This window comes from Amblyraja radiata, chromosome 5 (genome assembly GCF_010909765.2).
Source record: "Amblyraja radiata isolate CabotCenter1 chromosome 5, sAmbRad1.1.pri, whole genome shotgun sequence".
In the NCBI taxonomy this organism is placed as follows: domain Eukaryota; kingdom Metazoa; phylum Chordata; class Chondrichthyes; order Rajiformes; family Rajidae; genus Amblyraja; species Amblyraja radiata.
In genome coordinates, this window is record NC_045960.1 from 17,148,618 (window position 1) to 17,175,862 (window position 27,245).

The following is a 27,245-nucleotide window of genomic DNA, read 5'->3' on the forward strand; positions in this document are numbered from 1 at the left end:
TAGGAAAAGCAAAATAATTATCAGCTGCCTGACCTAATCATTTTTATAATATTTTCTACTTTTGCGTCAAAGAATGTGGTCGACACTGAAGCTGATGTCACAAGATTTTATTCTAAATTTAGTTTAGTTTGTTTACACGTGTACCGAGGTACAGTGAAAAGCCTTTGTTGTGTGTTAACCAGTCAGTGGAAAGACAATACACGATTAATTTCTCGTCACAAAATGAGCAAGGGCAAATAAACTGATGGCATAACCCTTCATGATGCCTCGGCAAGGCCACCAGCATAATCAAGGACCAGTCTCACCCTGGACATTCCCTCTTCTTCCCTCTCCTATAAGGCAAGAGGTACAGAAGTGTGAAAATGCATACCTCCAGATTCAGAGATAGTTTCTTCCCAGCAGTTATCAGGCAAATGAACCATCCTACCAACAACTTGAGAGCAATCCTGACCGACCATTTACCTCATTGGAGACCCATAAACTATCTTAAATTGGACTTTAATGGACTTTGTCTTGCCCTAAATGTTATTTATTTTATCCTGTGCCTGTATGCTATGGACAGCTTGATTGTAATCATGCATATTCTTTTCACTGACTAGAAAGCATGTATACTGGTTTTTACTTTTGTTCTTTAAGATTGTTCAATCAACTCTATTTAAATTCCTCACGATGGGTTGCGATTTGAATCTGTCATTCCCTATTTTTAAAACACATGGTTCTGGATCTTTAGACAACTACGTAACTGCTAAATTATTGTTGGCAGTAATTCTGTCACAAAAAGGCTTTTCACTATACCTCGGTACACGTGACGATAAGCTAAACTTAACTTTGAATCCCAGAATTACTGATAAAACACAAAGTACTTGTGCTATAACACCAGGATAAGCGCTCAACCAGGAAATCAAAGCCCAATGCCAAAGTAGTACCTAAACTACCGACATATACTTATGCTATAGGACAATAACTAACTTCATATTCAACAATAACTATCTCCATGTTAACAAATACAAGCTAAATGATTAACTAAGAGCCCCAATCCCAATGCAATATGAGAATCTAAAATGCCTTTACTCAGTTGAACCATGGGACAACAAAAACTGGGGTTATCCAGTGGCCACCTCCCTTCACTGGTTATTCTGTTACTGGAATTCACTGAATTCAAGAGGTGGCACCGTACCTGGGAAAAGTACCATCCATACAACGGAAGCCACTTCAGTCCATCCTTTAGGACATACCGCACATGACCAAGTGCTCTTTGTCGGATGGCTAGCATGTCAGCAATGATCCAGTCAACTGAATGGGAAGAAAAATATATTGTTGACAGAAATTCCTAATCAATTATGTTCATTAATACACACAGCCGCAAACAAAATCATTTTTACCTTTGAATTAAATAAGGTAGCCCAGGAAAAAAATATCCACAAGGATTCTCGTCCCTTTTGAATCTACTCTTCAACACATAACAAAGCAGTCTGCAATATTTCCAATGAATGGCTATAACTATATTTATAGGACCTCAACAACCCTGGAATTTGGAAATAAATATTGCATTTAATTTTAAGATGGAACCGACACAACATTTAGTCATGCCATTTAGCAGAATCATTGCTTGGAAAAATTCCAGCTTTTTCATATACGCACGAAAAAAACTCTCGTGATTTACTACTTGCAAAATTTAATTAAACCAAGTAAGAAAGCAAACATATTCAGCATTAAACCTGTCATATAAATGTGAAGAGAATACATCAGTTGGCGGGGTCAGCCTTACAGCATGGAACAAGGCCCTTCAGCCCAACCTGCGCATGTCAACCAACATGCCCCATCCACACCAGTCCCACCTGCTTGCATTTGGCCTCGATTCCTCTAAACCTTTCCTCTATATGTACGTGTCCAAATGTCTTTTATATGTTGTTATAGTCCCTGCCTCAAACTCCTCCTCTGGCAGCTTGTTCCATTTACCCACCACCATCTGTGTGAAAAAGTTCATATTAAACCTTCCCCTCTCACAAACCTTTGTCCTCTGGTTCTTGATTCCCTTGTTCTGGGTAAAATACTTTGTACATCTACTCTTATCTATTCTCCTCTACAAGAGCACCCCTCATCCTCAAGCGTTCCAAGGAATAAAGTCCCAGCCTGCCCAATCTCTTTTTTGCTCAGGCACTCAAGTCCCCATAAGTTGGGAGTACAATGAAGATCCATGATCTGGCTTGTCAGCAGTGCCAGCTCATCGCTCCTGCACCTAGTTTCATACAATCGTTAAATGGTTTTGTTCCCTTTATATAAAAACCTACTCTGGGTGCTTTGCTTAATTTCCATTTACTGTAAATAGACTGTTCAGTATCCATTATTTAAAAGTTAATGATATTCACTAAAAATAAATATTGAATTTTACAAAGAATTCCATCACAATGTAAATATGTTTAAAAAACAGTGGAAGTAGCAAACAGGTCAAGTCTATTGAGATGGGTTTTGCTCATCACTTTCTAGTGGTCTTCGATATACCATATATCCAAAAATGTCCCCCCCCCCCCCCCCAGAAACAGCAATATAGAGCTCAACATTACCGCTTTTCTTATAATTACGCTATCTCAAGACCAATACCACGTAGGCAGATACTTCCTTTAACAAAATATCAGGGACACAGGTCACAAACCTCCGTCTTCACCATCTCCCTAATAGCTGTTCGAAGCCAAACCAGTCTTACCTGCCATCAGTTGCGCTTCTTGTTCCATCACCATCGCTTAACCTCGTTCACATTTCCCAATTCCACTGCAGTTGCAGTTCACTTCATATTAAAACCCTCACCTTTCATACATTTGACCACTGCACCATTTCCTGGGTGACTTCCCTTCTTCTATCCTACATTTATACTTACTCCTTTTTATAAACTCTTCCAACTATTCCTGAACACACACCTTCCCTTTCATCCATCATCCAGGCCTAATGAAATAAACCAATACCCTAATTTTGAAACCCTGAAATCTATTTCCGATTGCCTCCAAGGCCTCATGAGCTTCACTTTGGCCGTGCAATTGCTGACATTTCTATTTTTCTTTTCATTTTTGGCCTCTTGAACACTGCTCATTTTATTCACTTCACTGATTGACAGCTGTGTCTTTCATCATAGGCTCCCAAAATTGAATCAAAACTACTTGCCTCTGTGTCCTAAAAGCCATTTCTTACCAATTTGAGCATCTTTCTTAGCTTTAACACAATTTTCCTCTGCTCTCCATGTTCAAAACAAAGGATATGCTACAATTTCAGGCACACACTGTACAACTGCTTTGTTCCCTTCACCAGAAGGCTTTGGAATTTTTGCAAGCGAGAATTTCATTGTCCTATCTGGGACACATGACAATAAACTCTCTTGACTTGACTTGGATCTCCTCGACATTCAAAGAACTTTAAATTATTTAAATACTTACTGACATGATACGAATCAAAAACTAGGTACAATGCAAAATAAGAAGAGTGAACTATAAAAGAACATTTAACATGGTAAATTATGCTAAAGCCGTAAAGAGTACGGGTCAGCACGGTGGCGCAGCAGTAGAGTTGCTGCCTTACAGAGACCTGGGTTCAATCCTGACTACAGGTGCTTTGTCTGTACAGTTTGCACGTTTTCCCCATGATCAGCGTGAATTTGCTCTGGGATCACCCGTTTCCTCCCACATTCCAAACCCATATGGGTTTGTAAATTGTCCCTGGATAGACACAAAATCTGGAGTACTCAGCGGGTCAGACAGCATCTCTGGAGAAAATGAATAAGTAATGTCTTGGGTCGAGACCATTCTTGTCCTGACCGTGTGTGGAATATAGTGTATGGGGATCGCTGGTTGGCGTAGACTCGGTGGGCCGAAGGGCCTGTATCTCTAAACTAAACTGTATTGTTTCCCGCAACAGAAGACTTTGGTTATCCCAGACGGCCAAAGAACTTTAAATAATTTAAATACTTACTAACATACTACCGATCAAAAACTAGGCATACTGCAAAATAAGGGAAGAATAAAAGAACATTTAACGTGGTAAATTATGCTGAAGCCTGAAAGAGTATTCTACATAGTCGAGAATAAATATAATTTAAGAATCAGAACACACATTTTAAAGTCTTAACAATTGGCAAATTCACACACCTGTGCATTGATGGTTAGACAAATAAATCACATTCTCCTTTTTGCTTGGCAGGGTTCCATATATAACCACCTGCAAAAAAGATAAGATGTGGAAAGCATTAATATTCATTGGCGGAAGAAATACAATTTGACATCCCAGTAAATTCCAATGTATTCAGCATTTAAAAATTGTCCAAAGGTCATTAAATGAGATAATATTCATTATACAATCAGTCCACCATTTGCATGGAATTACTACCTTGCATTGAGAAGTCGTGGCATTACCAATATCTATGTTAAATAATCCAACTCTGCAAATTTATGATGCAACTTAAATATCATACAAGCATGGCACACGAGAAAATGTATTTCTCTATCATACAATTTAGGTCCATTGTCAGATTGTTTAAAAAAAATTTGTCCCATTGCTTTCCCCTTTGCATTACAGTGGATGTCGTAATGATGTTTCCACTAGTGGGAGAGTCTAGGACCAGAGGTCATAGCCTCACAATAAAAGGATGTTCCTCTAAGGAGAAGAGGAGGAATTTCTTTAGTCAGAGGGTGGTGAATCTGTGGAATTCATTGCCACAGAAGGCTGTGGAGGCCAAGTCAATGGATATTTTTACAGCAGAGCTAGATAGATTCTCAATTACGACAGGTGTCAGGTGTCATGGGGAGAAGGCAAGAGAATGGGGTTGAAAGGGAGAGATAGATCAGCCATGATTGAATGGCAGAGTAAAGTTGATGGGCCGAATGGCCTAATTCTGCTCCTATAATGTATGGAGTACGTATGGAAATACGTCTCCTGTTTCCTGCAATTCTACACTCGATCTCCCCTCTTCCCAAACAGAACAAGGATAGAGTTCCACTGGTCCTTACCATTCACGCACCAGCATCCGCATCCAATACATAATTCTCCGACAATTCCACCACCATCAATGCGATCCCATCACCAGTCACATCTTGCCAACCCACCCCTTTCCACACTGTGAAGACCACATACTCCACAACTTCTTGGTTCACTCCTACCATCCCTTTTCCAGCTTGCTCTGCCCACTGCAATTAGTATGAAGAAGGTCCCAACCTACAACGTCACCTATCCTAAAATAGATACAAAATGCTGGTGTAACTCAGCGGGTCAGACAGCATCTCTGGAGATAAGGAATAGGTGATGTTTCGGGACAGTTCAGATAGATGTCACCTATCCATGTCTTCCAAAGGCACTGCCTGACCCTCTGAGTTACTCCAGCACTTTTGTTTTTGTTTGTAAACCCGCATTTGCAGTTCCTTACATCTACATTAACCCAAAACATTGCTTGGTTTCTTTGCCGATGTTGCCTAACCTGCTGAGTACTTCCAGCATTCTTTCATTATTTATCAAAGCCTTGCAACATAATTCTACACACTCCCGCCACAAGCAAGTTCAAAGGCAGCTTTTAAATAAGTTTAGGGACATTATCCATGAAATGTCAATCAAGTTTTGCAGTTGTGTCACACGCCTTTGAATTTTAATTAATTTCCAAAAATGTTCAACACAATTGAGTGTGATGGCAGCATTTTGCAGTTGGATGATGTGTTAAGAACTGTGATTTTACAATGCTTCCAGAGCTTTAAGACTAAACACTTATCTGACTGCAATGTTCCCAAAAGCAGGATTATGCTTAATGCCCTCATGAACAAAATGAGGCACGTGCAATTCTGTTTACTGACAGTAACATATTGGCCTGCCTAAAGCAACAACAACCTAAAGAACATGGCATTTTGTCGCTCCCCACGCACACACGCCGTTCCAAAGCACTTGACTGCCAATCAAATCCATTTTCCAACAGCACGAACAGGCATCCCAATGTTGTTCATTCTAGGACGGTCAGAATTAGTTCCAAAAAACAAATGCACATTTTCAAATATACACTACGGCTTTCCATAACTAAATGGCCTCATCGAGATCCTATACTCACTGCCATTCCCACCACAAAAACAATTGTTCAAACACAACCTGCTATCACTGCCTCCTGATGAGCCTCACCAACCATATAATTTATCCAATGACTTGTCCAACCTATATCATCTGTCCAGCTGCAATCCTTCAATCTGTGACAATCCTCTCCTGATCCTCTACGATCCTCTTTCCAACCTTCTTTCTTTGCTACTTCTACTCTTTGAAGGGAAAGTAGTGTGCAGAGGAAAGACTTCTTTTTAGGCTGGAAATACAGCATGGAAACAGGCCCTTTGGCCCAACACCACGCCGACCAGGTATAACCCCGTATACTAACACTATCCTGCAGACTAAGGACAATTTACAATTTTACCAAAGGCAATTAACCGACAAATCTGTACGCCAATGAAGCGTGGGAGGAAACCAGAGCACCAGGAGAAAACTCACGCAGCCATGGGGATAACATACAAACTCTATACAGACTGCACCCGTAGTCAGGATTGAACTCTGGTCTCTGGCGCTGTAAGGCAATAACTCTACTGCAGCGCCACTGTGCCGCTCCCTTCTTTTGTGCACAGAGGCCTTATGCAAGGCAAGAATATTGAAACCTTCCTTTCCCTTTAATAAAGCTCTTCAAGCTAGACTATGACTAGGACTTTCCGGTGACTACTTGAGCGAACAAGGTGTTGTTTGAGTATGCCTATGCTTCAAACAGGGAGCTCAATCCCAGGATAAAGCATTTGGCCATTTTGACTGATGAGGTAAAGACTTTACTCCAAGTTGGGAATTCTCAATTCCAAATGACTCGATTCTCCGCTGATGGGTACTTTCCAAGATCAGAACAACACATTTTGGACATTATGAAACGTGAAAGAATCTGGCAATTGGAAAGCAAAAACAAGCAGACTCAAGGGAGAGATGTAGTCATTATCTTTGTGAATAGCACTCTGCCTCAAGGCAAAATGGCTTGTTAATGCTTTTCGTTCGACAGCAGCTCAAAGTTATGCGTTTGTCTCAGGAGTATTTGGAGGGGCACATTTGGCACAACCAGCTTATTACCAATAATGGGGAGTTAAGTGAACTATTAAGTGAACCATTATGGCCTGGTAATTCCAAACTACCAAACCAGCGATGTCAAAAAATATTTATGGGCCTGTCCCACTTTCACGACCTAATTCACAACCTCTGCCGAGTTTGCCCTTGAATCATACTCACAGCATGGTCGTCACGAGGTCATAGGAAGGTCGTGATGCTAGTCTTAGGTACTCATGGCATCAAATAGGTCAGGGCGTTTTTCTAGCCTGATGAAAAATGTCCATGAGTAAAAAAGGTTGTGAATTAGATCGTGAAAGTGGGACAGGCCCTTGAGTTGTACTCCATCCTCTAACCAGAAAATCATAAGCATTATAACATGGTACACTGTACACTCAATTAATAACAATTCAATTCTGATTAGGGCACAACGTGCTGGAGTAACTCAGCGGGCCAGGCAGCATCTCTGGTGACATTTCAGGTTGAAACCCTTCTTCAGTCTGAAGATGCTGCCAGACCTGCTGTGTTACTCCAACAGTGTCTTTTTTTGTAAACCAGCATATGCAACTCCTTGTCTCCAATTAAGTTCTAATGACATGGGAGGAGAAAGCTACAGAGGCCAGGACACGGATGCACCAACCATCCGGTTACTTTTCTTGAATGAAACTTGAAATTTAACACGATTTTGGTTTCTTTGAGCTCGACAGTCATTTTGCGCTTTATTTAAACATCCTCAGGAAGTTGTTACTGGTATGTACTGCACGAGAGCGGTAATTGGCTCTAATAATTTTTTGAGAATAAAAACATTTTTTGTGCACAAACAGGATGTCAGCTTAGGAAGACATGTGACATGCAAACTATGCTGTATGTGCCCACATCATCCAATAATCTAAAATCGTATCAGATTTGTCATATGCATGCCAACAGCCAGATGTAGCAATGTAATGCTAATGTCAAACAAAATATTTAAAAAAATAATAATTTTAAACTATGAAATACCTTATCCACACTATACAGTTTCTTATATTTCTAAAACAGTCTATTTTCCTAGTTTTAACTTACTTCAAAAGGTCAACATTTGCTAGAACTGAAGTAAAATTTAGAATAATATCCTTATACAAGGGACACTATTTAAGAAAAGACTCAAAGACATGTCATTTCTGTCAGATTATTAAAGGGAAAGGCCAGAGCTAGTGGCATAGTATAATATTTATATAATACAGGATGAATGTAGATTCCACTTCCAACAAATAGAAGTCAACGGCAACTCTGCTGAAGTGAAGGATTTCATCATGGAATACAACTTAGAAGTCACAGGTACTTGAAAAGTCAGTCAGAACTTTGCTTTGATAAATCAAAGCACCAGACAAATCAGTAAGTTGTCAAGGAAGACCAAAAATACATAGGAGATAATCTTCGTGACAAGATGGCTCTCTGAAGAAGAAACTGGAGGTCAACTAAAATATACAACTGTATATCCCAATGTAAATCCCAGGTATTGCCTCCATATTGACACTCTGGACATTATAAATCATTTGATGTCTCATCGCACTAGATGGGACGAGGAATCCACATGAGCGCCCACGTTCAGCATATGGCGTGGGTGATGACTTTTGATACACCTTTGTCCAGACAGCACTCATGAAATCAGACCACAGGACACACAGACCTTCTCACATAATGTGCATTGTTTTGGTCTGAGCTCCTACATTCTGCATTGGCATGAAGGCCAACTTGCAGCAAGTTACATTGTCAGATGTAAAACAAATCAGACATCATTGTGACCATGCTATTATTCCCGAGAGCATATTTTCCATCACCATCGATTTGGTTATTCTGTGTACTTTTTAAAATAATCTCTCCAATTCTACTTTGTTTCATTCAGTAGTTTTCTTTTCAACAAACTGAAGTTCATTTCTAGCCTTTCTGCTTCGGACTTGTTGATAGAAAGCGCTGGAGCAACACAGCGGATCAGGAAGCATATCTGGAGAACATGGATAGGTGACATATTGGTCGGGTCCCTTCTGAAGACTGAAATCAGTCTGAAGAAGGGTCCTAATCTGAAATGTCACCTCTGCATATTCTCCACAGATGCTGTCCCCCTGCGGATTTTTGATGTTGTAAACCAGCACCTACAGTTCCTTATTTCTTCATATTTGTTGATGTTCAGTCTCTCACATCTCCTCTCTTAATTTGTATTAAGTTTTACAAGGACTAAAAACACCATCTAAATGGTAATACACGGTGAGCTTTAGATGCTTCAACATGAGACCTCGACAGCAACAAGTGAAAGTGTCTGAAGAAGGGTCTTGACCCAAAAGGTCACCCTGTACCTTTACTTTGGAGATGCTGGTTAACCCGCAGAGTTACTCTAGCTTTTTGTGCTTAAGTAAAATATCCAACCGCCTCTGACCACCCTCACTCCCCTGTCTTTCCAAATGCCTCTGGCTACCCTCTCGATTTATCCAATGCTAGCTATCTATCCACCTGTTCTCAGAAAGCAGGCTGCTGTATTTCTGCAGAAGACTCACTAATTCAAACCAATGATATCGACTATATTGAAACAATGAACTACATAGAATGCTTTTAAGCTTACAAAATGCTTACCTTGTAGATAATTTTCTTTCTCCAAAAATAAATGTCTAACAATTTTGGCAAATTAACTCAAATAAACATAAATAATACATTCCAGAAGGACAACTATATCTGCAGCACTCCACCAATCAAGCCTTAGAGTACAGTGGCTCGACAGAAGTCATTCCTCAGTAAAAGGCACATGGCAGCCCGCTTGGAGTTTGCCAAAAGGTATGAGAAACAAAATTCTCTGGTCTGATGAAACCAAGATTAAATTCTTTAGCCTGAATGCCAAGCATCACGTTTGGAGGAAACTACGCACCGCTCATCACCTGGCCAATGCCATACCTACGGTGAAGCATGGTGGTGGCAGCATCATGCTGTGGGGATGTTTTATCAGTGGCAGGAACTGGGAGACTGGTCAGGATCGAGGGAAAGATGAACAGAGCAAAGTACAGAGAGATCCTTGATGAAAACCTGTTCCAGCGCGTTCTGGACGTCAGACTGGGGTGGAGGTTCATCTTCCTTCAGGACAACGACCCTAAGCACACAGCCAAGACAACGCAGGAGTGACTTCGTGACAAGCCTGTGAATGTCCTCGAGTGGCCCAGCAAGAGCCTGGACTTGAATCAGATCGAACATCTCTGGAGGGACCTGAAAATAGCTGTGCATCGATGCTCCCCATCCAACCTGACAGTGCTTGAGAGGACCTGCAGAGCAGAATGGGAGAAATTACCCAAATACAGGTGTGCCAAACTTGTGGCATCATACCCAAGAAGACTTGAGGTTGTAATCGCTGCCAAAGGTGCCTCAACAGAGTACAGAGTAAAGGGTCTGAATACTTATGTAAATGTGATATTTCAGTTATTTCTTTTTAATTACTTCGCAAAAATTTCTAAACACCTGTTTTCACTTTTATTATTGGGTATTGTGTGTAGATTAATGATTCACAAAATGAATTTAATCCATTTTAGAATAAGGCTATAACGTAACAAAATGTGGAAAAAGTGACGGTCTGAATACTTTTTAAAATGCACTGTATATTAAATCTATGAACAATCCACAGCGCTTTAGGATCCAAACTTGGAGAATCGTAATGAAATTCAAAGCAAACTGGTTGTGTTTTTAGGCTCAGTTTCAGAGCAGTTTCACATCTACCGTTACAAGCTGTTACATTAGGATATTCTTGTACAATGGGCATACATTCAACGTTCAATGTTAGTGACACAATAATCGAGGCTGCTTCCTTCAATGACAAGCTGACCTTGCTTTTTCTCTACACTCTTCTCGCTATTTCTCACCTCTTTCCTGTGATAAGCTGTCTCGTGCAATTTACTGAATGTGGTGACTGGCAGGAACCTGATCTGGAACACATCAGATTTATGCCATTAGATTCAGATTAGTATTCCTTGTTCACATGAAACTCAGCGCAAACAGTACACATGCAGTGATGATAAATAGAATAGGGAGGGAGATCGATCGTGATTGTATATTGCCTGAACAACAATCTTGCTCTCAAAAGAAGCAAGACTAGGAGAAGATTGTTTGACTTCAGGAAGGGAAAGCTGAGGATCCATGAATGGGGAGAAGGCAGGAAAATGGGATTTGGAGGCAGAGATCAGCCATGATTGAATTGCAAAGTAGACTCGACGGGCCAAATGGCCTAATTCTACTCGTATAACTTGTGAACGTGAATCTCTCTTCATTGTCGGGGCGGAGGTGGAGAGAGACTCAATAGCTTCAAGTTCCTGGGCACAAAAATATTGAAGGACAATAACAGAATACCCAGTGAGGTAAGAAAGAGTACATGGCAGTACCTCTGTGATGGCATTGTGAAAGAAGGTGGGTGGCACAGTGTGAGAGTTGCTGCCTTACAGCGCCAGAGATCTGGGTTCCATCCTGACTACAGGTGCTGTCCGTACTGAGTTTGCACTTTCTCCCTGTGACCACGTGGGTTTTCTCCCCTTGTAAATTGTCCCTAGTGTGCAGGACAGAACTAGTGTACGGGTTTGGTCGATGCGAACTCGGTGGGTTAGTTTGTATGATTGACTATTGCACAGCATGATTGTTGGTCGGCGCGGACTCTGTGGGCCGAAGGGCCCGTTTCCCCGCTGTAACTTTAAACTAAAGTGATAGGTTCAGAAATGTGACAGCAATGGAGAAGAAGCTGCTCATAAGTCTCCATGTCTGGGCTGTTAAGCCCTTGTATTTTATCCTGGAAGATAGGAGAGAGAAAAGTAAATAGCCAGGGTGGTAGACATCCTTGACCATCCTCTTGAGGCAACACACTCTGAAGAAGGATTGGAAAGAAGGTAGTAACAAGCCTGTGATGGAATGGCCTGTGTTCATGACACTGCAAATTCATGAGGTCAAGAGCAGGGCAGTTAACATAACAGGCTGGGATACATCCTGTCAAAAGTTCTATAGAACACCTGTACAAGTTTGAGGGAATTGTTGTGAACAAGCCATACCATCTCAGATGCCCTTCCTTCCCCCCCCCCCAACTTAACATTTCACCCCTATTCGCCCTGATCTGACACCCTTTTGTCTCCTTTTCATCTCTACCCTTTGTCCACCTACCTACCAATCAACCGGGACGCCGCCTTCACCGACCTCCACATCGATGCCGCCGCCGACCCTCACCTGCCTACCGATGACGCCCAGCCTCGCAGCTTCTACGGTAACTCGGACTTTCTCCCCCTTGCCGATTCCTCCGACATCGCCGCCGGACCCGACCCACCCGACATCACCGCCGAACCGGGGCTCTCTCAACATGGCCGCCGCAACGCACCCGATTCGTCTCGCCGCCGACCCGCCGACCTTCCGCCCACCGGGACCACCCACGCATCGCCCGCGGACCCCGACTCAACCACCACTGGACTCCGACCATCGGGTCCGGTGACCCGCGCCACTCGACTCCGACCATCGGGTCCGTTGACCCGCGCCACTGGACTCCGACCATCGGGTCCGGTGACCCGCGCCACTCCACCCCCCTCCAGCAACCCACAGCCGTCGCCTTACCTGGAGCCTGGACTCTGCACTGGGCCTGCAGCCTCCACGCTGCTTACTCCCACTCTCCTGGACTTAACTCCACCGGGTCCTAGCGCCCGCCTGCCCAGCCTTGCTAACCTCAGTGGCTGCTCCACTGACCCTCCCCCACCCCCCCCCCCACCATGTCACCCCCGCTCTTCCCCACCCACATTACAGCCCTCTCTCCCCCCACACCCTGACCACCCACCACTCCTCCAACACCCACAACCCCCCCCTCCCCCACACTTCGCCCCGTCCGCAGTCTACCCACCTGCCTTCCTCTGGCCCCAACTCCCACCCCTGCCGGGTGTTCACCATCCCCCCCGACCTCCCCCTCTCCACCACCCAACGGTCTGTCCTCAGCAGAGGTCTTACCTTTGTCCCACTCCGTCCCCATCTCAATGAGTTCCGCGCCCACCATGACTTAGAGCGCTTCTGCCGTCGTCTCCGCCTCACAGCGCACTTCCATGGGAAGGAGTCCTCGCCCCCCAATGATGACCCCTTTTCACGTCTCCAACGCACCCCCTCCTCGTGGAACCCCCCTCATAAAGTCCCGGCTCTGAAACTCTTTATCCAGAACTGCCGCCGCGACGTCAACCGCCTCTACTTCTCCACTCCCCTGTCTCACTCTAATCTTTCCCCCTCTGAACGCACTGCCATTGAATCACTCCGCAAAAACCCAGATTGGGTCATCAAACCAGCCGACAAGGGAGGTGCCGTGGTAGTCTGGCGCGTCGATCTCTACAAAGCTGACGCCACGCGCCAACTCTCGGACACCTCCTCTTACTTACCCTTGGACCATGACCCCACTGACGAGCACCAGGCCACCATTTCTAGCACCATCACCGACTTCATCAATTCCCACGCCCTGCCCGACCAAGCTTCCAACCTCATCGTTCCCCAGCCCCGCACGGCCCGTTTTTACCTTCTCCCCAAAATCCACAAACCCGGTTCTCCCGGCAGACCCATTGTCTCTGCGTGTTCGTGCCCCACCGAACTCATCTCCACATACCTTGACTCCATCCTATCCCCCTTGGTCAAATCCCTCCCCACCTATGTTCTAGACACCTCAGACACTCTCCGCCGCCTCCACGCATTCCACTCTCTGGGCCCTCACCCCCTCATCTTCACCATGGATGTCCGGTCACTCTACACCTCCATCCCCCCACCAGGATGGCCTCGGAGCCCTCCGGTTCTTCCTCGACCAGAGGAGCAACCTATACCCAGCCACTGACACTCTCCTCCGCTTAGCGGAGTTGGTCCTCACCCTCAACAACTTCACATTTGACTCCTCCCATTTCCTCCAAACACAAGGCGTAGCTATGGGCACACGCATGGGCCCCAGCTACGCCTGCCTCTTTGTCGGGTACGTTGAACAATCCTTGTTCGAGACGTACCAGAGCCCCATCCCCGACCTCTACCTCCGTTACATTGACGACTGCTTTGGGGCCACCTCCTGCACCTACACACAACTGACTGACTTCATCCACTTCACCACCAACTTCCATCCGGCACTCCAATACACCTGGACGATTTCCGACACTTCCCTACCATTCCTTGACCTCACCATCTCCATCGCAGGGGACAGACTCCTGACCGACATACATTACAAACCCACTGACTCACATGGCTATCTGGACTACACGTCTTCCCACCCTGCCCCCTGTAAAGACTCCATCCCCTACTCCCAATTCCTCCGCCTACGCCGCATCTGTTCCCAGGATGACACATTCCACACCAGGGCATCGGAAATGTCCTCGTTCTTCAGGGAACGGGGATTCCCCTCCGCCACCATAGATGAGGCTCACACCAGGGTCTCATCCATACCCCGTAACACTGCTCTCTCTCCCCATCCCCGCACTCGCAACAAGGGCAGAGTCCCTCTGGTCCTCACCTTTCACCCCACTAGCCGCCAAATACAACACATAATCCTCCGCCATTTCCGCCACCTCCAACGTGACCCCACCACTCGCCACATCTTCCCATCTCTCCCCCATGTCTGCCTTCCGCAAAGACCGCTCCCTCCGCAACTCCCTCGTCAATTATTCCCTTCCCTCCCGCACCACCCCCTCCCCGGGCACTTTCCGTTGCAACCGCAAGAAATGCAACACCTGTCCCTTCACCTCCCCCCTCGACTCCATTCAAGGACCCAAGCAGTCGTTCCAGGTGCGACAAAGGTTCACCTGTATCTCCTCCAACCTCATCTACTGCATCCGCTGCTCTAGATGTCAGCTGATTTACATCGGGGAGACCAAGCGTAGGTTGGGCGATCGTTTCGCCGAACACCTCCGCTCAGTCCGCAAAAACCTACCTGAACTCCCGGTGGCTCAGCACTTCAACTCCCCCTCCCATTCCCAATCCGACCTCTCTGTCCTGGGTCTCCTCCATTGCCAGAGTGAGCAACAGCGGAAATTGGAGGAACAGCACCTCATATTCCGTCTGGGGACCTTGCGTCCTTATGGCATTAACATTGAATTCTCCCAATTTTGCTAGCCCTTGCTGTCTCCTCCCCTTCCTTAACCCTCTAGCTGTCTCCTCCCACCCTCCCATCCGCCCGCCCTCGGGCTCCTCCCCTCCTCCCCTTTTCCTTCTTTCTCCCACCCCCCATCAGTCTGAAGAAGGGTTTCGGCCCGAAACGTCGCCTATTTCCTTCGCTCCATAGTTGCTGCTGCACCCGCTGAGTTTCCCCAGCAATTTTGTGTACCTTCGATATTCCAGCATCTGCAGTTCCCTTTTGAACAATCAATCTCCCTCGCCTGCATCTAGGCTTTGTCCCATTCCCACTTTTCCAGCTTCCTTCCCCTACTACAATCAGTCTGAATAAGGGTCCCCATGCAAAACATCACTGGTCCACGTCCTTCACAGAAACTGCCTTACCCGTAAAGTTATTCCAGCACTTTGTTTTACTTTGGATATGGTTTATTGTCATTATGAACTTTCTATTCTGAGCCACACTATTGATCCATGCCTCTTGAGAAATCTAACTACGTTCTAAATAGCATTCTGAAATTAAAATTTATAGGACCTGACTAAGCATTTTCCCCAATAGGGACAAATTACTGGGAAACGTGAGCAATGAAATCAGTCACAATCAATACATTCTGTCCAGACAAATAACTCAATACTTTTACCTTGGCAATGCTAAGAAAAACTTTAGCTTAAGTGATTATTGATGCTTATTGAAATGCAATTAACGTAGCTGAAGGAGGACTTTTTTTCTGTTTTTCTTTGGGCAAGTTGGCAATCAGCAATGCAAGAAATTTCACCCAGAGTACAATATTAAAACAATCTGAAAATGATGGAAATCTACTGTTTAATATTTGCCTCAATAGATGCTGACAGATAGACCAGAGAGCAGTGCTGAACTACTGTCTACCTCTTTGGTGACCCTTGGACTATCCTTGATCGGACTTTGCTGGCATTACCTTGGAGAAAGCAGGGACTCTGCAGAGGGACTTGGACAGGTTGGGAGAGTGGGCAGAGAAGTGCCAGATAGCATATAGTGTAATAAAGTGTGGATTTTGGTGGTAGTAGGAATAAAGGCGTAGACTATTTTCTAACTGGGGAGTGAATCCAGAAATCGGAGGTGCAAAGGGACTTGGGAGTGCTGGTGCAGGATTCCCAAAAAGTTAATCTGCAAGTCGAATCAGTAGTAAAGAAAGCAAACACATTGCTTGCATTTATTTCAAGAGGGACAGAATTGTTCATCCCATCTCAGACTCTTGAACATTACACAACACTAACCACAACTACTATAAACTGTAGTTGTTGCATTACAAACATTAAAAAAAATACTAGTATTATGGTTATTTTTACAGTAGGCAGTAAATCTGCTAAAGGAAATCAGAATTACAGATGCATGCCTCCATATTTTAAGACAGCTTATGGCTTTTAATTTGTAATTTGGGTAGGAAAAATATTTCAAATAAACATAACAAAACCACAGTGCCCTCCATTGAAAGTGCTGGACCATAATCCGAGGACGCAAGACATCTCAATGCATGTTCCATCAGTAATGATTTTTCCTCTCACTGCACAACACAAAAATCCCTACATTTCAGGAAATGTCAGTTGATGAAAGTGTCGTGAAGGCAATGGGGCATTTGAGTTTTTGAACTGACATCAGTACATATTTAAAAATATGTTTAACTGTTGAAGAAGAAAAAGAGCAACCGAGGAAAGGGAAAATTAGAATTAAATGAATGCAATGTAAAGATGTTTAACAAACTGAATTGAGAGAAGAAAAAAATAATTTAATACTTGCAATTACCAGTTATGCAAAATGAACACTTCAAACTGTTTTCACTCTGGCTGAGAGCGTGATTGACATTGGAGGGTTGCAGCTCGAATACAATCAAATCAGAACAAATTTCTGGAGCAAGTTAAATAGCCAGTAAAAGTAGGTGATGTTTAAAATTCACAGGGAAGGCTGTGGTTTCCAACTGCACACTCGACGCAAATGTCCAGACAAAAGCTGCCGGCAGAGTTGTATTAACTCAGTAAGGGTTTCGACCCAAAATGTCACCCATTCCATTTTCCCCCAGAAATGCTGCCCTGACAAGCTGAGTTACTCCAGCATTTTGCCTCTATCGTCACATGTTAATTCTCAACTCAGTGTCTCCTTTCTACATCATAGGATGCTTGACACTTTACATATTCATAATGAACGCCTTTTCATTTATTCTTCTGCAGAGCATGGGGATTAATCAATCACTTCCCTTCCTTCCACTCCCACATCTCCCAACAGTGGAACCACTAAAATCAAATAAGTCTTGCAGAATGATAGGAAGCGAGTTAGATAGTTTAACTTTTGGTCAAATTAAAAAATGTTTACATTATTGTTAAAACATTTAAACAATGCTACTAAGTCTGTGGAGTGTTTTATTTTAATTATTTTTCCAAAAATAAGCTTTGGTGCACTGATATTTAGTGCTTCAAGCCAGGGACCTAACTGGATTAGTCCACAATATGCGGCAGAAATAGAATGAATGGTGTGGGATTGTGAGGGCCAGCAGCCAGCCCTAGGTGCAGCTGAGAGTGGGCTCGACATCCAGGAGAAGCCAAAATAGAGACTGGAAGCAACAGCACTATTAGTGATAGACACAAAAAGCGATCTTTGGTTTAAACCAGCATCTGTAGTTCCTTCTTAAGGATTATTAGTGATCGGCACAAACTTCTCAATTCTTCTGAATCACTGGAGCATCAGTTCCAAAATAATGCAGTTTGCCTAAATTTCACAATAAATACTTAAGAGCATACGGCACCACAGCACAGGAACAGGCCCTTCGGCCCGCAATATCCGTCCCAAACATGATGCCAAATTAAACCGATCTCCTCTGCCTGCATGTGATCCATATCCTCCCATTCTCTGCTTATCCATGCACCTATCCAAATGCCTCCTAAACGCCACTGTTGTATCTGCTTTCATCACAACTCATAGCTAAGCTTGGTATTTCCACCCCGGGAAAAAAAGATTCTGACTCTCTACCCTATCTCAGAAATTTATTCAGCGATTTTCTGGCAACTGGTGGTCCACCCCCCCCCGTTAACTGGACAACCCTCTCCCCCCTGGAAGTCTCCCCTGAAAATGTAGTACCTAGGTCGGGCGAGACAGCCAATCTCGACCTCGTCAGGACTTTGCGCCAATCGTCCGGTCAAATTTGATCCCTCTGGGGCTCTGGAACTTCAGCCAGGCTGGAGCTGGCAGTTCCATTCCCATTGCTAACTTCCATGGACGACTTTGCGAGCCGGTATACTTGCCCCCCCATTCCCCCCATCCCTCCGTCCCCCCCAATTTGATATTTATAGTTATACATTTCTAAATTCCAGGTATACAACGACCTATTTCATTTCAGCATACTAAAATACTGCACAAGAATAAATACGAAACATTTATGATGACAACTGATACCATTTTACATGCAAAGCAGCACTCAAACAAATATTTTGGCCTCATGGGCAAGTAAAAAGTCGTTAAGATTCTAAATCAATGCACTTCACCAGGATGCATATCAATAAGATGTACTTACTTAAATGTCGAGATCAAGGAGCTGATTGTTGACTTCAGAAAGGGAAAGCCGAGGACCCATGAACCTGTCCTTATCAACAGGATAGAGTCAGCAGCTTTGTCCTGGGCATGCATATCACTGAAGATCTGTCCCAGACCCAGCACATTCACTGGTTGCATGAAAGCCTGGTTTAGTAGCTCAAATGCCCAGGAACATAGGGGGCTGCATAAAGTGGCAGAAAGTGTCTGATCCGTCACAGGTGCTGGCCTCCCCACCATGGAAGGGATCTACAGGAGGTGCTGCCTCAAAAAGACAACGAACATCCAAGATGTTCCATGCTCTCACCTCATTACTCTCATCAGGAAGAAGGTTCAGGAATCTGAGAACCATGACCTCTAAGGTTCAAGAACAGCTTCTTTCCAACAACTATTAGACTTTTGAACACTGCGCAAGTCTAACCACAACCTTACATCACCAATGATTACTACTGACTGTTTTGGTTGCAATATGAACTTCTGTTTTGCACTATTATGATCTGTTTACCTGGTATTATTATTGCTTTACTTATTGTATCACAATAATTTTTGTGTTGTTGCATTAAACAAAATGCAACTTGTAAAGCTGTCACAAGTAAGAATTTAATTGTTCCAGTCTTGGTGCATATGACGATGAAATACTCTTGACTCTTTAACACCGTCAAGTAGCAATATGTAGGAGGAAGAAGTGGGTCAAGGAATTGCTGAATGGGGAAAAGCCAGCAAGCAGCAAAGGCAGCTTAATTGATCATAATGAGCATATTCGAGCTACTGCTTGTGGATAGTGCACAAGCTGAAAACCAGGCAATATTGTATCTGCTTTCTGCCATCCAGAGGTCAACCTCACTTGTGATGTGCCTCATGTTTAACAAACCCGATACAATTCACTAACTCAGTACAAGACGTGAAATGTAGAGACTCAGGCAAAGCTGATGAACGTTACCAGCAAGAATGTGGAGGAAAGAATTCAACATGACCAGGGTTTAAAAAAATCAAAGTAAAAAGTATCTTGCACTCAGATGAGACTCAACCCAAGCTAAAGGAATTAAAAATAGCACCAACTAGCATGAAATATATTTCAGCAACAACAAAGCTGAAATTGGCTTTTATTTGACATAACGGGAGGGAGATCAGGAATAAATTGAAAGTGGTTCATGTTGTGACCAGAAACTTACTCAGAGAGGGAAGGTTTAAGGAATGATGTAAAAGATACCAGGTGAAGAGGCAGAGGGATTTTGGGAATTCCAGCATTCCCATACAAATGACAACATGGATGACAACCACAGTATGATGAAATTTGAGGAGCACACACTGTAAATGGACAAGAGTGGAAACGGATAAGGTAGAATTGGATGAATAACACTTATGTAAGTTGTACACAGACAATAAACCTTGAATTACGTAAGAATGCTGTTCATCGATTACAGCTCAGCATTCAACACCATTATACCATCAAAACTGATCACCAAACTCGGTAACCTGGGCATCGACCCCTCCCTCTGCAACTGGATACTGGACTTTCTAACCAACAGACCCCAGTCCGTTAGGTTAGACAAGCACACCTCTTCAACCCTCACCCTGAACACCGGCGTTCCACAGGGCTGTGTGCTGAGCCCCCTCCTCTACTCCCTCTTCACCTATGACTGCACACCTGTACATGGTACTAACACCATCATCAAGTATGCAGATGATACAACGGTGATTGGCCTCATCAGCAACAACGATGAGTCGGCCTACAAGGAGGCGGTCCAGCACTTAGCAGCATGGTGCGCTGACAACAACCTGGCCCTTAACTCCAAGAAGACCAAGGAGCTCATTGTAGACTTCAGGAAGTCCAGGGGCGGCACGCACACCCCCATCCACATTAATGGGACGGAGGTGGAACGTGTTTCTAGCTTCAGGTTCCTGGGAGTCAACATCTCCGATGACCTCTCTTGGACCCACAATACCTCAACTCTGATCAAGAAGGCTCACCAGCGTCTCTTCTTCCTGAGGAGACTGAAGAAGGTCCATCTGTCTCCTCAGATCCTGGTGAACTTCTACCGCGGCACCATCGAGAGCATCCTTACCAACTGTATCACAGTATGGTATGGCAACTGCTCTGTCTCCGACCGGAAGGCATTGCAGAGGGTGGTGAAAATTGCCCAACGCATCACCGGTTCCTCGCTCCCCTCCATTGAGTCTGTCCAAAGCAAGCGTTGTCTGCGGAGGGCGCTCAGCATCGCCAAGGACTGCTCTCACCCCAACCATGGACTGTTTACCCTCCTACCATCCGGGAGACGCTACAGGTCTCTCCGTTGCCGAACCAGCAGGTCCAGGAACAGCTTCTTCCCGGCGGCTGTCACTCTACTCAACAACGTACCTCAGTGACTGCCAATCACCCCCCCCCGGACACTTATTATTATTTATTCAAATCATTCGCTATGTCGCTCTTCCAGGGAGATGCTAAATGCATTTCGTTGTCTCTGTACTGTACACTGACAATGACAATTAAAATTGAATCTGAATCTGAATCTGAATGAATCTAAGGGGGGCCAGAGACCATTTGGGAAATGAACAAATCTGGATCACAGAAGGGGATGGTGCAGTGGTAGAGTCACTGCCTTACAGCGCCAGAGTCCTGGGTTTAATCCTGACTAAGGGTGCTGTCTGTACAGAGTTTGCATGTTCTCCCAGTGACCATGTGGGTTTTTTTCTGGGTGCTCCAGTTTCCTCCCACTGCCCAAAGACATACAGGTTTGTAGGTGAATGGACTTCTATAAATAGGATAGTACTACTGCATGGGGTGATCGTTGGTCGGCACGGTCTCGGTGGGCCGAAGGGCCTGTTTCCACACTATCTCTCAAGTCTAAAGAATATTGAATCAGGGGATCAGGGGAATATAACATTTATGTTCAGCTAACTTTGCAATATAGCTGCTTCTCTCTCAAATTAAATGGAAAAAACATGTTGAAGATACAACCAAAGCTTGTTTCTGCTCATCGATCATTTGTTATTGGACAAGCAGTGTGCCAATTGAGGTACAAAAGGGGAAGAGTGAGAAGTTAAAGCGGACCACGAAAGTATCTGCAGTCTGATATTTTCCGTCTAAAATATATGGATTATCCTCTTAGGAACAAAACTTATTACCAAAACATTGGCACATAGTCCTACATACATTTTTATTTTAGAAACACCAATAAAAATCAAAATTCCATGCACGTGTTAACAAACTTTTTTTTTGGTTATGCAAATCATTATAATACTTCACAATTCAGACTCACTATCCAGATTCCGGAATAGCTTCTTTCCAGCTGCCATCAGGCAATTGAACCATCCTATCACCAACTAGAAAGCGATCTTGACCTCCCATCCACCTCATTGGAAAACCTCAGACTATCCTTAATCAGACTTTACCTTGCACTATACATTATTCTCTTTCTACTGTATCTGTAGATTGTGGGTGGTTCAATTGTAATCATGTAGTCTTCATATTGACTGGATAGTACGCAACAAAAAAGCCTTTCACTGAACAATGGCACACCTGACAATAAACTAAACAACATTGTAATGCGACGACTGGATATGTGAGAATGAATGGATTTTTTTTTTACACGATGCACTAAAATAAATAAAACATCCAATGTGAAAACTCAGGAGAGCGGCAGGGTGGTGCTGCGGTAGAGTTGCAGCCTTACAATGCAGGAGACCCGGGTTTGATACCGAAGATACACAAAAAGCTGGAGTAACTCAGCATGACAGGCAGCATCTCTAGAGAGAAGGAACGGGTGTCGTTTAGGGTCGAGACCCTTCCTCAGACTAGTTAGGGAAAAGGGAAACAAGAGATATAGACAATGATGGAGTGTGATTAAGAACAATGAATGAAAGATATGCAAAAAAGTAACGATAATAAATTGTTAGCTGTTTGTTGGGTGAAAACGAGAAGCTGGTGCAACTTGGATGGGGGAGGGATAGAGAGAGGGAATGCCAGGGTTACTTGAAGTTAGAGAAATCAATATTCATACCATAGCTGCCCAAACAAAATATGAAATGCTGTTCCTCCAATTTGCGTTTAGCCTCATTCTAACAATGGAAAAAGACCTAGGACAGAAAGGTCATTGTGGGAATGGGAAGAAGGAGAATGAGAATTTGTGTTTAGCAACTGGGAGATCAGGTAGGTTTAGGTGGACTGAGCAAAGGTGTTCAGCGAAACGATCTTCCAGTCAACATTTGGTCTTGCCGAAGTGTAAGAGTCCACATCTTGAACAACAGATACAGTGGATGAGGTTGGAGGAGGTGCAAGTGAATCTCTGCCTAACCTGAAAGGACCTTCGCTCAGTTTGCATGAACCTACCTGATCTCTTGGTTGCTTAAACACTTTAATTCTCACAATGACCTTTCTGTCCTAGGTCTCCTCCGTTGTCAGAGTGAGGCTAAATGCAAATTGGAGGAACAGCATCTCATATTTCGCTTGGGCAGCTTACCGCCCAGTGGTACGAATATTGATTTCTCTAACTTCAAGTTTGCATTCCCTCTCTCTAACTAGTCTGAAGGGTCTCTATCTGAAATGTCACTCATTCCTTCTCTCCAAAGATGCTGCCTGTCCCACTGAGTTACTCCAGCTTTTTGTGTCTATCTTCGGTTTAAACCAGCATCTGCAGTTCTTCCGACACATGTACATTCTCCCTGTTACTGTGTGGGTTTTCTCCAGGTGCTCCAGTTCCTTCCCATATTCCAAAGACATACAGGTTAGTAGGGTAATTGGCTTCTGTGAATTGTCCCTAGTGTGTAGGATAGAACTAGTGTACGGATGATCGTTGGTCATTGTGGACTTCGTGCGCCTGTTTCCAAGTTGCATTTCAGAAGTAAACAAAGCTAGGCTAAAGCTAAGAACTAAACCCATTTGGCTCAGGGTTTGGCTAATACAGACTCACTGAACTTGGTAGTCCTCCCTCAAAATGGGAACTCTCTGTTCGATGTTTACCATACTTTTTTAATTCAGTGCTAAGCATAACATGTAAATGATCAAAAAAGGATGAGCGACGTTTCAGACTGAAGAATGGCCCTGACCTGAAATGTCACCCATCCTTTTTCTCCAGAGATGCTGCTTGAGGTATCCCAGCTCATGGTGTCTATCTTTGGCATAAACCAGCATCTTCTATTCTTTGTTTTTACATGTAAATGATAAAACTGGATATCTGGCATTGTATAAGCAGCTGTTGCTTAAAGGAATACGAATAGCTAATATCAAACACAAGTCTTTTGTTTTAAACAATCATTGCTGGCACTAAGATGGCAAAGATTTAAAACAAAATTCTGTTCAAGAGAAAAGTCAATCAAGGATTCAATTGGTAAACAACACATGAGGGAGAGGCTGGGAGGGGGAGGCCAGGAGGAGGGGGTGTATTGAGAGCACGATGAAGGGCGAGGGTAGTGCCCAAAGATACTCCTCTAGTATCTTTGGTAGTGCCAGTGTGCCAGATACCGATGGTGTGAGAGACGGTGGGGGGAGAGAGGGGGGAGGGCGAGAGGGGGAGGATTGGGGAGAGAGGGGGGAGGATGGGGGAGAGAGGGGGAGATGGCAGACGAGAGGGGGGAGGATGGAAGAGAGAGGGGGGAGGCTGACAGAGAGAGGGGGAGGATGGAAGGGAGAGAGGGGGGGAGGATGGAAGAGAGAGGGGGGAGGATGGAAGAGAGGGGGGAGAGGGAGATAGGGAGCGGGGGGGGGGGGGGGGAGGGCGAGTATTGCAGACGCAACGCTGAAGTGTGAGGGTAGTGTTAGTGTGACAGTTATGGGCCCAGGCCGATGGCGTGGTGATGGAGCGGATGATTGAGAGGGAGAGGAAAGGGACGAGGTGGGAAAGGGAAGGGAGGGGATGGATGAAGATGGGAGGGGAGAGTAACGGCGATGGCCGCCGTCTCACCTGCACGCCGGTGTAGTTCTCGAAGAAGAAGAGCACGACACTCTGGTAGACGGTGTAGAGGCAGTCGTCCACGGGGTGGTAGAGGCGCCGGGGCAGCAGCAGCGCCAGCAGCCGCCACGCCGCCCAGCCCAACAGGTAGGCGGGCGCCGTGCCCAGCATGAGGGCGGCGGGCAGCCAGTAGCGCAGCGAGTGCGTGTGTACCACGAGCGACAGCAGCATGGCGCCGCCGGCCGGGACACACTGCTCCTCTCCCCGCTCCCTCCTGCTCTCCCCTGTCCCTGTTCCTGTCGCTCTCCCTGTTCCTGTTGCTCTCCCTGTTCCCTGTCCCGCTCCCTGTTCCTCTAACCTGTCCCTGTCCCGCTCCCTCTCTCCGCTGCCGCTCCTCCCCCTCACGGCCGCCGCCGCCGTCTCAGCGCCGCCATCTTCAGGCCAGCGTTGCTCCCACCCGCCAGCATCGCCGCCGCTTATTGGCCCCAGCGCCGCCGCCTCGCCATGGCAACCGAGAGGGGCGGGCCCAGCGCTGCTCCCGGGAGCCCGAGGCTGCTGCGGGACGGCGCCTGTCTGCTGGGCGGCGCCTGGCTGCGGGACGGCGTCTGTATTCCAGGGCAACGTCTGTCTGTGGGGCAACGTTTGTTTGCAGCGCCTGTCTGTGGGGCGGCATCTGTAATGCGGGGCAACGTCTGTCTGTCTGGGGTTGCGTCTGTCTGCGGGGCAAGGTCTGTCTGCGGCGCCTGTCTGCGGGGCAACGTCTGTCTGCGGGGCAACGTCTGTCTGCGGTGCCTATCTGCGGCACTACGCCTGTCTGCGGGGCGGTGCCTGTCTGCGGGGCGGTGTCTGTCTGCGGGGCGGCGTCTGTCTGCGGGGCAACGTCTGTCTGTGGGGCAACCTCTGTCTGTGGGGCAACGTCTGTCTGTGGGGCAACGTCTGTCTGCGGGGCAACGTTTGTCTGCGGGGCAACGTCTGTCTGCGGGACGGCGTCTGTAATGCGGGGCGGCGCCTGTCTGCGGGACGGCGTCTGTAATGCGGGGCAACGTCTGCCTGCGGGGCAACGTCTGTCTGCGGGGCAACGTCTGTGCGGGGCAACGTTTAATGCGGGACGGCGTCTGTAATGCGGGGCGGCGCCTGTCTGCGGGACGGCGTCTGTAATGCGGGGCAACGTCCAGAGGCAAAGGGATTTTGGGAGGGAATTCCAGCATTCCCATGCAGATGACAACATGATCGACAACCACAGTCTGATGGAATTTGAGGAGCACACAACACTGTAAATGGACAAGTGAGGCCAGGGTACAATTGGTTGCATGAGGAAGAGTTATGCAATTTGAACACAGACAATAAATCTTCAATGAATCTAAGGGGGCCAGAGACCATTTTGGGACAGTAACAAATCTGGATCACAGAAGAGGATGGCTCAGTGGCGCAGCGGAAGAGTTCCTGCCTTACAATGCCAGAGACAGTAGGTTCAATCTTGACCACAGGTACTGTCTGTACAGAGGTTGCATGTTCTCCCAGTTACCTTGTGGAGTTTCTCCTGGTGCTCTGGTTTCCTCGCACTCTCCAAAGATGTACAGGTTTGAAGGTTAATTGGCTTCTATAAATTGTAAATTGTCCCTAACGTATAGGATAGTTCAAGTGTATAGGGTGACTGGTTACAGTAACATATGTCTGCAGGGCGACACCCATCTGCCGGCCAACATCTGTCTCCAGGGCAACATCTGCCTACCTGGTCACTGGTTGGAGCAACATCTGTCTGCAGGGCAATATCTGTCTACCTGGTCACTGTGGTTGAAGCAACACCTGTCTGCGGGGCAACATCTGTCTGTGGGTCCAAAATCTGTTTGCAGTGCAACATCTGTCTGCAGCACATCACCTGTCTAGTGCAATACCTGCATTGCATGGTCATTGACTGATTAGAGAAACACCTGTCTGCAGTATAACATCTGTGTGTGGTGCAACACCTGTATGTAGTGTAACATCTGTGTGTGGTGTAACATCTGTCTGCGGTACCACAACCGTCTGCAATGCAACATCTGTCTACATTGCAACACCTGTCTACAGTGCAACATTGGTCTGCAATGCAACACCTGTCTGTAGTGCAACACCCGCTTGCAGGCCATGGTCACTGACTGGTCCATGCAACAACTGCACTGCAGCACAGTTACTGAATTGTCAGTGGCAACATCTGGCTGCAGTGAATGGTCAGTAACTGGAAAGAGATAGATATAGCTGCATTGAGCAGTCACAGATGGTTCAATGCAACATCTGTCTGCAGTGCCTAGTTACTGACCGATTGGTGCAACTTCTGACCACATTGCATGGTCACATCGTTGGTATGACATCTGTTTGCAGTGTATGATCAGTGACAGACCAATGTCACATCATTGATTGCTCAGTGCAACATCTATCTGTAGTAGCACTGGCTGCTTAGTGTCGGATTTGTCCGTAGTGCACAGCTGTTGGCTGGTCAGTGCAATATCCATCTGCAGTGGCCAATGCAGCATCTGTCTGCAGTGCACTGGCCGTGACTGGTCGGTGTAACACTATCTACACTACTAGCACCATCTTACAAACGAGGGACAAACCCACGTAGTCGCAGGGAGAATGCAAACTCCGCACAG

The 27,245-nt window shown here is 45.6% G+C and overlaps 1 protein-coding gene across 2 annotated transcripts in view; it reads right to left on the reverse strand.

Annotated features, from left to right (window-relative positions):
* Window positions 1–25,062, reverse strand: part of agpat5 (1-acylglycerol-3-phosphate O-acyltransferase 5) — a 114,210-nt gene extending 89,148 nt beyond the window's left edge. Inside the window, exons 1-3 of one of the 2 annotated variants that reach the window (XM_033020681.1) lie at window positions 24,631–25,062; window positions 4,134–4,203; window positions 1,178–1,293 (exon numbers count right to left, since the gene is read on the reverse strand). In XM_033020681.1, coding sequence (XP_032876572.1) covers window positions 1,178–1,293; window positions 4,134–4,203; window positions 24,631–24,849 — 405 coding nt within the window. In that variant the 5' untranslated portion in view covers window positions 24,850–25,062. The remainder of the gene's footprint in view (window positions 1–1,177; window positions 1,294–4,133; window positions 4,204–24,630) is intronic. The other variant, XM_033020680.1, reaches the window with a different exon arrangement.
* Between the last annotated feature and the right edge of the window lie 2,183 nt (window positions 25,063–27,245).